At 45.5% G+C, this 10559-nt stretch overlaps 1 protein-coding gene across 1 annotated transcript; it reads left to right on the top strand.

Annotated features, from left to right (window-relative positions):
• Positions 1-756: 756 nt before the first annotated feature.
• Positions 757-5989, top strand: LOC117013808 (C-type lectin domain family 10 member A-like). Its single transcript, XM_033091289.1, has 10 exons — positions 757-1018; positions 1712-1893; positions 2522-2638; positions 2948-3043; positions 3138-3209; positions 3314-3385; positions 3491-3586; positions 3669-3820; positions 4688-4794; positions 4934-5989. Exons 2-10 carry the CDS (start codon positions 1827-1829, stop codon positions 5088-5090), a joined length of 936 nt encoding a protein of 311 aa, XP_032947180.1. The 5' UTR covers positions 757-1018; positions 1712-1826; the 3' UTR covers positions 5091-5989.
• The last annotated feature ends 4570 nt before the right edge of the window (positions 5990-10559 follow it).

Below are 10559 nucleotides of genomic sequence, written 5' to 3'. Positions count from 1 at the left end.
CAAAATAAAATATTTTGACATAATTTTCTGTAATTGTTGATGTTATAATTGACACTTTAAAATGCAAGAAACTGTACTTTTTTCAAATAACTTCTGTAACTAACAAAAGGATTTGTCAATGTGGCTACACACAAATCATTATAAAATATTAGTTGTTTTACACCAAGGTTCTTAGTGTGTGGACTATGAACTCCTTACCGTCCTTCAGACCTTGTCAGGGATTGGCAAGTTCAAAATGACTTTTGCAATAATACTCATCATCCAAAATGCTTCCCATGGTTCCTGTGGGAACTGAATGGTTAATGTACAACAAGTGTCTGCCCCATCCCCAGAGTTGATGCTCAGTAAGAGTTTGCTCCTATCCCCGGCAGCTCCTATTCCATTCCAGCCAGAAACTCTTACTCTCTGTCATCCTCATCCCACCTTGTGAGTGGAGAATAAGGAGAGCTCGCCAGCAATGGGGAAGCTTGATGGCTGAGGCCCCAGAGGAAGCTGAGATGACAGGAACTCGGATCATAATTGAGCAAGAGCAAAGAAAGGGGATCCTCTAGACCCTGGCGTGCAATGATGGAGATATCAACAAGTCTAAGACATTCAGATGCAGGAAGTGAAAAGGGGTGTGGGACAGAGAAGCAACGACAGACTGCACCTCCGATCCCTGCTGGTCCAGCCCCCTCTCCCAAATGGTAAAAATGAGGAAGTCAGGAAGCTCAAAAGAAGCGGAAAGGGAGGAGTCACATCCTGGAGGACGAGAGCAAAGTTGTCCCCATATCTAACTCCCCCAATCACGCAATCTCTGCCTGTGTTTCAATTATTATTTACTGCCCCAAGTTGAGAAAACAAAAGATTCCGGATTATAGATCTCTGGGCTTTCAGACACGAAGACCAGCAGGACTCCGTCACTTATGTGACTCCTCCCTTGGTCACCTCTACTCCACACTCCAAGATTTAGTTTCTTCCAACTCTGCTCATTGCTGCACAACGAACCCAAGAATCACAGCCTTCAGAATTTGCACAGGTACCAGGGCTGGGGATGCAGGTGAGACCAAGGAGACAGGGAGAGAGTTAAATAAAGCAGGGAGAGGGGAGTGTGGGTCTCAGGTTGGACTGAATGGGAAGAGATATAAGGTGGCAGCTTGAAGATTTAATGACCGAGTCGAGGTTTTAGACTCTAGTCCCTTCGCTGGATTCGGGTTGAAGTATGGCAGCCAATATTCAGTCACAAACTGAGGCTCAAACTCAGCTCCATCTCCAGCCCAATTCCAGCCCTAACTTCAGATCCCAGCCCAGCCACAGCCCTAACTCCATTACGAACCCCAGTTCCTCTTTAACTCCCAACCACAGCTTCAACTCCAGAGTCAACCTGAATCTTAACATCAGCTCCCACCCAAAGCTGAACCTCAACCCTCTTCTATTTCCAACTCCAGCTCCAGGCTTAGGCCCCACTCCCTCCACGGCATCAACATGAGTACTGATCCCAGTCCTAGCGGGAGACACCCTCAATTTCAGCCCCAATGTTAGACCCCGTCCTAGCAATGCATTTAATTCCACCTTTACGTGTACCTCCAATCCCATCCTCAGCTGTTTCCAGCCCAAAGTCCAATCTTGAACCCCCTTCTCACCCCAGCTGTGAACCCAGGCCCATTCCCATTCTTTGCCAAAGACCTGGGCTCATTCTAAACCTGAACCTCAACTCTTCCCTCAACTCCAGCCCTGACCTCAGCTCCAATCTAGTCCCAGCCTCCTTGGTGCCCCAGCTCCAGCCCCAGCCTGTCTCTGGCGCTGCCTCCATTTCAGCTCTGACGGCCTCAGAGTTTAGTCCAAGCATGTCAATGAAGTATGAAAACTTCCAGTCGGTGGAGAGTGACAAGAAGAGTTGGTGGCTTAGAAATGGTAAGAGGAAAGGAGCAATGGTATCTCCTAAAATATTCTCTTAATATGTTTGTAATGATTTCTGCTCTCATGTCCTGGTGGGGTCCCCCACTCTGAGGGGGTCAGGCCCCAGCCCCTGGGAGCTCCAGTATGAAGAGGATTCAAGGTCCTCAGAAAGACAGGGACAGGGAAGGCCACAGTGGGCCTGGCCTGTACTCTGGGCGAGGACTTGACTTTTAACTGATGGGAGAGTGAATAGTTGTGTTTGGAAGGGAAACATTTGCTAACCTGACAATACTAATGAGTGTGAGGCTGCTGAGGGCCTGGCTGCCAGAATTCACTTGTGCTCTCCTGTCCCCTCTCCCAGCCCTGATGATAGGACCTTACATGTCACCATCATGCCTCGTCTGTGTGTTCTTGTATGCGTGTGTCCCCAGGAGTGTGAGGGGCACGTGTGACTGAGAACTTGGGCTGTTCCTTGAGCGGTCAGAGGCCTGGCATCCCCTGGCCCACAATCCTCCTCGTCCAGCCTCCCCCAGGCTTTACCTGCACCATCCTCCATCCCTGACGGGTCCCTGGGGCCCTCTCCTCCTCCCCTGTCTCTCTCATGTCCTGGGTCTCCTTGTCCTGACCTCTTCTCCTCCTGCAGGGCTGTCCTGCCCCCAGCCCTTCCTGCAGAATCTCTGCTCTGGAGCCCGCCCACTCCTGTTCTGCTTGGGCCTCAGCCTCCTCCTGCTGATCGGCATCTGCGTGATCGGATCCCAAAGTGAGAGTCACAGAGTCGCAGGGATGCGGGCAATAGTGGGGTACAATGAGGTGGGCACCAATGGCTGTCGTGATGGATAAGGATGGCTGCTGGCTCTGCCACTTATTTGTGGGTAAGGTAGTCAAACTCCATAACCCCTCTAAGCCTGAGTCTCCTCATCTGAGGTCATGGATAACAATAGTGCCTGTCCCTTTGGATTGGGTGGCTGTGAGGACCCTGTGAGACTATGTATGTCTGGTGCCCTGCTCAGTGCTGGCACAGAGAGGGCCTGATGACTCTCAGCACTGATTGTCTCATCCGCTTGACCAGATTCCAAATTTCAGAGGGAGCTGGTGACTCTGGGAACAAACTTCAGTAATGTCACTTCGAACACCGTGGCTGAGCTCCAGGCCCTGCACTCCCAGGGTGAGCCTGGCTGGAAGGGGCTCTGGCCTGGGATGGGTTGTGGTGTGGGAGGGGCGGGAACTGACTCCCCAGCTCTGAGTGCCATGTCCTCCAGATGGCAGTTTGCAAGAAACCATAACATCTCTGAAAAGCGAGGTGGGAAACCATGAGCAGGAACTGCAAGCAGGTGAGAGACCCTCCAGGAGTGTGTGTGCAAGGGGGGTGGGGGCAGGCTCTCAGAGCACAGGTATGGTGGGAGCAGCCTGTGGTGCTGAGTGCCCTCCCCTCCAGCCCGCAGCTTGAAGGACAAGGTGGTTTCTCTGGAGAGTAAACTGGAGAAAGAGCAGGAGGAGCTCAAAAAAGGTCAGGCTCCTTCTCCCCTCCACCTGGGCATGAAGTGGAGGGTGGGCATGGAGGGGACGAGGTTGGACCCTCTGCACTGTCCCACTGCTCATCTGTGTGTCCCAGATTATTCCGAAATGGTCCTGCGAGTCCAGCAGCTGGCCAAAGACCTGATCTCCCTGAATTGCCACATGGCTGCTCTCAAGAGCAATGGTGAGGGGTGTGCGGGGGAGTGCCTGGCCCCATTTTCTGCCCACGTCCCACTGGGCAGCATCTCAGACCCTCCCTCACCCTGGCCCCTCAGACACTCGAAATACCTGCTGTCCCCTTAACTGGCTGGAGCATGAAGGCAGCTGCTACTGGTTCTCTCATACGGGGAAGCCCTGGAAGGAGGCTGAGAAGTACTGCCAGTTGGAGAACGGGCACTTGGTGGTCATCAACTCAAGGGAAGAGCAGGTGAGAGTTCCCGTGTTCAGGTCTCAGGACACATGCTATTTACGGAAGTGTTTCTCAGCCATTGCTGCACATTGGAATCACTGGAGAGCTTTAAAAACACTGCCGTCTGAGTCACACCCTCAGATTTATGGTCATGTGCCACATAATGACATTTCAGTCAAGAACCACATATACGACTTGGTCCCGTAAGATTATCATAGAGCTGAAAAATTCCTTATGCCTAGTGAGTTGGAGCCCTCATCACGTTGTAGCGCAGCACATTATTCCCGCGTTTGGGGTGAGGCTGGTGTACACAAACCTACGGTGCGGCTACCAGTCCTATACGTATAAAAGTACAGCACATACAATTATGTACAGTACATACTACTTAGTAATGGTAATAAATGACTATGTTTTGGGTAATGTGTGTATTATACTATACTTTTCGTTGTTACTTTAGAGCGTATTCTTTCTCCTTATAATAGTTTGCTGTTAAACAGTATGCCGTGCTATGCCGGCAGCAACCCCATACGTCTTGTGTTTACAGTGTCTCTTGAGTGTGTCATTTCTCTGTGCTTGATTTAATCTTGTGTTGCTTTGTACAGTAACATGCTGTGCAGGTTTGTAGCCCAGGAGCAATAGGCTATACCATAGAGCCCAGGTGTGTAGTGGGCTATAGCATCTCGGTTTGTGTAAGTTCGTTCTATGATATTTCTAAGACGAAATTGACTATTCTTGTAAGTGGTGCATGATAGTAACTAGCGTGGGCACTGGGATAAACATCCCAAATCTCCTCAACTGACTTAATGAATATGTAAAGTTTAGATTCCTAGTCCAAGGAATTAGCAGGGATGGGTAGAAGTCACCAGTATCCTTCTATCATCCCAGAATTTTGTACAGGAACATACAGGCTCCTCGTACACCTGGATAGGCCTCAGTGATCCTGAAGGAATCTGGAAATGGGTGGATGGCACAGACTATGAGACCAATTTCAAGTGAGTACACCCTGGCTTTCTGTGCCTGTCTTCCTCCTTCAGCTCTGCTGTTCAACGATCTGATCCACAGTCCCATCTCCCCAGACCTGGATTCTGTTCCTTCTGACCTTCCTAGCTGGCTGTTGTCCTCTCCCCTCAGGAACTGGAAGCCAGGCCAGCCAGATGACTGGCATGGACACGGGCTGGGTGGAGGCGAGGACTGTGCCCACTACCTCTCTGATGGCAGGTGGAATGATGACGTCTGCCAGAGGCCATACCGCTGGATCTGTGAGACCAGCCTGGGCAAGGCTGGGTAGGACATCTCAGAGCTGCTTCCCGTTGACTACTCAGCCATGGAAACAGCAGGGGTGGCGGAGGGAGATCGTTCCCCAGACACCACTAGCAAGACCTCTGTGGGACAGGAATAAGCCGTGGGATATTGTACTTCCATCATTTTGAATTTTTTTCTCCTTAACTTTCAAACGACTACATAGAGTTCCTAAGTGTTTCTTTTTAATCAAATTTCAGCTTTACTGAGGTATAATATATATATATGTCGCATCCTGCACGACAAGAGCTGTGGGAAGCAAGAAGGGTGCGCAGGGTTAAGAAAGACAGTAGACAAGGGTAGAGTGCAAGCGGGGCCAAAGGACTCAAGTTCAAGGACTGAGCCCTGAATCAGGCCAAAGCATAGCTTTTATTAGTAATCATACAAGGAAACAAAGCTTGTTTTTGCCATGGTCCACGAGTCACGTGCCTGACTGGCTGTTCTTCCCAAAAGTCCCCATTGTGCTCCAACACGTCCTGTGCCTTCACACACACGCACAACCCCAGGGGAGGGAATCACTGTACTGAAACCATCAGGTAAGAGAGCCTGAACGATATTATTCCATTGGTTCCCAGCTTTCCGGGACACTTCCTTGTGATGTCATGGGGAAGGCGCGGGGAACAGACTGTTCAGCAGTTAGAAGGCAACATATATATATATTTCCACCGATCCAGTTAATTAACACGTCCATAACCTCACATATTTATCTGTTTTTTCTTTTTGATGCAAACACTTAAGTTCTGCTCTCTTAGCAAAGTTCAATTATACTAGACAGGGTTATCAAGTATAGTCACTAAGTTTTACATTAGGTCCTTGGACCTTACTTATCTTATAACTGAAAGTTTGTACCCTTTTACCAACCTCTCTCTAACCCCCACCTCCAGCCCCTGGCAACCACGAATTTGCCTTTTTTTTTTTTTTTTAGATTCCACATATAAGTGATGCCACGCAGTATTTGTCTTTCTCTGTCTGGCTTATTTTACTTGGTGTAATGCCCTTAAGGTCCATCCATGTTGTTGAAAACGGCAGGATTTCCTTTCAATATTGAATAAAATTCCGTTGTACATATATACCACATCTTCTTTACTCATTCATCCATTGATGAATACTTAGGTTGTTCCCATATCTTGGCAATTGTGAACAATGATGCAATGAACATGGGAGTGCAGATATCTCTTGAATATCCTGCTTTCATTTCCTTTGGGTAAATAACCAGAAGTGGGATTGCAAGATCATATGTAGTTCTATTTTTAATATTTGGAGGAAACTCCATATTGTTATCCAGAGTCACCCAAATGTCAGACACATAGTATTTGAGCAGCAATTTACATTCCCATCAATATAGTATAAGGATCCTTTTTCTCCATCACTTCACCAACCTAAGTTTTTTTAACCTTAACAATCAAATTTATTGAGGTATAATTAGATGATAAAATGCACCCATTTAAAGAGTAGATGTGACTTTTGACAAATATAAATACCTTGGTAACTACCATTCCAATCAAGATATAGAACATTTCCATCACCCCAAAAGTTCCCTTGTTTCCCTTTGCAGTCAAACATATTTTCTTGTCCCCAGGCAACTAATGATCTGCTTTCTTTTACTAGTGATTGGTTTTATCTATTCTAGTGTTTCATATCAATGAAATCACACAGTATATACTCTTTTGTGAAACCACATGTTTTTAGGAACCTGATTTTTAGGAACCTGAAAATAGCAGAATGGAGAAGCTAGGTGAGACCTTGGAAATTCCCATGTTACTGTAAAAAGAGTGTTTTCTTTCAATAGATTGAATCCCACTCTATTCTGTCAGTTAAAAATTGTATAAACAGTGTGATAAGGAAAAAGCAATTATTAACTTCTTTGAAGATCCCAGAGTTGTTGGGAAAAGTAGATAAGATCCCCGGATGTATTGGTTAGCTATTGCTGTTTAACAAACCACCCCCGAAGGAGAAGTGGCTTAAAACAACAAGCATCTATTATTATAGTTCTTGGGTCTGTAGGTCAGCTGGCTGGCTTTTTTGGTCTGGCCAGGCTTGGCTCATCTGAGCTAGGCTCGGTCATGCATTTGTGGTCAGTTGGTGGCTTGGCTGGGAGCTGGCTGGTCTAGGATAGCCTCACTGCCATGTCTGACATTTGGCTGGCTACGGGCGGGGACAATGGGGATGACTCGGCCATGTTAGGAGCGCACATAGTATGTGGGCAGGATTCCAAGAAAGTAAGTGGGAGACTGCAAGGACTCTTAGTTTTGGAACTGAAGTGTCACTTCTGCTGCATTTTATCAAGCAAAGTAGATCACAAGGCAGCCCCGATTCAAGGAGCCAGGAAACAGACTCCACCTTTTCATGAGAGGAGCTACAAAGTCCTGCTGTGGAGAGAATGGATATAGGGAGGGGTGGAGATTGCCATGTTCTTCAATCGATCTAGTCTACGAGGGGAAGCGTCTCAGCTGTAAAGAAGCAGAATAGCTAGGGCTTCTCATTAAGCGAGGGCAGGATACATACATTGCTGTATTACTTGCACCTAGGTACCTGCCTGGAATATAAGAAGGTCTCAGTTAAGGTTAATTAAAAATAAAGAGGGAAGGTATGGGAAGGACAAAATTTACCTCCCGAGAGGCAGTAACCCTTCACTTGTCCCTGCCTGGCAGCATCCCATGAAAATCATCAGACTGGAGCAGAGAGAGGTTTTCGTGGGAAGTGCTCTGAGGGCACCTGGACTGATGGGGTCCGGAGGGCACTGCCCAGTGTGCCAGAGATTCCATCAAGAGCAGTGGCACCCGGCTGATTCTGTGGGCACCAAATACTGGGCACTACTTTAGCCAAGGGCACAGAACGAGAAAACAATGCCTGTAATATTCCAAATCAGTAAGTGCAAGTTCATTTCCCTCATCAGTTTATGCAGGGTTACTTAATTCATTCTTGGTCGGCTGCATGTTGGATCAGCATTCAGATTTCATGATGTTCTGTGTGTCTGGACTGGAATAGTCCTGGAAATCCTCCCTCAGTCTGATAATAGAACTGATGCTTGTCTAAGCAATGTCTGCTCAGAAGCCCATACTCATGAGTCTGTTCCTTGAAATAATAGTATTTAAAAATACTTGGTACAATGCCTTTCATGAGGCTTTCAGACTATCCTTCTTTGTTGAAGACACTTCGGTTTGTTTGTTTTCTTTGGTTTGTTTGTTTGTTTGTTCCTTTTTACCATGTAGCTTATAACAGAGTCTTCTGACAAACATCAGAAGGAAACAGAAAACTTACATGTTGACAATGCTGAATGGCTACAGCAAATTTATTACTATAACTAACAATACCATAATGGAGGAGACTAATGTTATCTATGGAAGAGTAATACAGACTATCTTATGGGGATTTGATGGATGTTTCCTGTCAAGCAAAAACAATTTATGGACAGTGAGGGCATTGACAAATCTCCAGACTAAGCTAAAAATTTCTGTGAGAAAAGATGTTGTTTCTAAACATTTGAACATTCAGTATGTTTGAAGTTGTCACTTGGGGGATTTCTAGGAAAAGTAAATTCATGCAAGTGTGTTTATGTATTAGTTTCTATAAATCAATCTGAACAGTGCATCTTTAAGAGATTTTATAATTTGTTAATTCTCTACTGAATGTTAATAACCCAGAACATCTTTTACTCTCACACAATGAGAGGCAACGGCTTTTCTTTATTCTAGTCACACAAAGAGTCTCAGCTTCAATTCTACAACTTCAGCCACAGACCCAAATTAAACACAGAAATACAAAGACCTATTAGTCCAAAAGCAGGGCAGGGACTGGGTGGAGGGCCCAATGGCAAATCAACATGGCACACTGATACATGACAAAACTCACATGATTTAAAATCTCCAAGTCCAGTCGCCATGTTCAATCTTAGTTGCAGGGGGCCCAGCCCACCATCCCATGCGGAAATCGAATTGGCAACCCTGTTGTTGAGAGCTCGCACTCTAACCAACTGAGCCATCCAGCCGACCCACGGGCAGCCCAGCAGCAGCTTGCCGAGTTCAATCCAGCTTTGGAGGGCGCAGCTCACTGGCCCATGTGGGACTCAAACCAGCAACCATGTTGTTCAGAGCTCACGCTCTAACCAATTGAGCCACCCGGCCTCCCCTCAACAATTACTTTAACTATAAATGGATAAAATGCTCAAATCAAAAGATATGGTGGTTGAATGGATAAGAATATAAGACCCTTAAATGTGCTGCCTACAAGAGACTCACTTCACATCAAAATCCAATGGGGAAAAAATATTTCATGAAAATGGAAACAAGCAAAAAACCTTGGGTAACAATACTTATGCCAGACAAAATAGGCTTTAAAACAAGGGCTCTGACAAGAGACCAAGAAGGACCCAGTGATACCACTTCTGGGTATTTATTTGAAGAAACCCAAAATGCTACTTCAAGATGACATGTGCATCCATATGTTCACTGCAGCATTGTTTACAATGGTCAAGGTGTGGAGGCAGCCTGGGTGTTCATCAATGGATGAATGGATAAAGAGTAGGAGGTACATATATGGAACGGAATATTGCTCTGCCATGGAAAGGAATGGAGTTTTGCCATCGGGGGTGCTATGGATGGACCTGGGGGTGTTGGGCTAAATGAAATATGTCAGACAGAGAAAGACAGGTGCAATGTGATTTCACTTATATTGGAATCCAAAGGACGAAATAACAAACAAACAAAAACTCATAGATACAGAGAACATTTTGATGGTTGCCAAATGGGAGGGGAGTTGTGGGGGTGGATGAAAAAGGGGAAGGAATTAAGAAGTACAAATTTGTTGTTACAAAGTAGTCATGGGGATGTAGGGTATAACATAAGAAATACAGTCAATAATATGGCAATAATTAACTATGATGTCAGATGGGTACTAGATTTATAGGGTGATAGATGGGAGGGGTGTTGGGGGACAGGGTGGAGGTGAAGGCATTAAGAAGTACAAATTAGTAGTCACAAAAGAGTCATCAGGATGTAAAGTAAAGCATAGGGAATATAGTCAATAATATGGTAATAACTATGCATAGTGCCAGGTGGGTATTTGAGCAGTCAGGGTGATCTCTTCTTAAATTATATAAATGTCTAACAACAACACGGTACACTCAAAATTAATAAAAAGTAATATTGAGTGTCAACTGTAACTGAAAAACTAAGAAAGGAAAAGTTGAAGGGGAACAAGAGGTTCAATTTTTCAAGTATAAAACAAGTTATGGGGATGTAATGTACAGCATAGGGAAAATAGTCTATAATATTGTGATGGCATGGTACAGTGTTGTTAGACTTATGGTGATCCCTTCTTTAGGTATACAAATATTGAATAACTATGGTGAAAGCCTGAAACTTATATAACATTGTATGTTAGCTATATTTGAAGAAAAATCTTTAAACAGAGAATATTAGAAGATTCCAAAAATTAGTGGAATGAATAAAGCTAAAAC

The sequence above is a fragment of the Rhinolophus ferrumequinum genome, chromosome 21 (genome assembly GCF_004115265.2).
Source record: "Rhinolophus ferrumequinum isolate MPI-CBG mRhiFer1 chromosome 21, mRhiFer1_v1.p, whole genome shotgun sequence".
NCBI lineage: Eukaryota > Metazoa > Chordata > Mammalia > Chiroptera > Rhinolophidae > Rhinolophus > Rhinolophus ferrumequinum.
The sequence above is the reverse complement of the archived record's forward strand: the minus strand, read 5'-3'. Positions and strand labels throughout refer to the sequence as shown.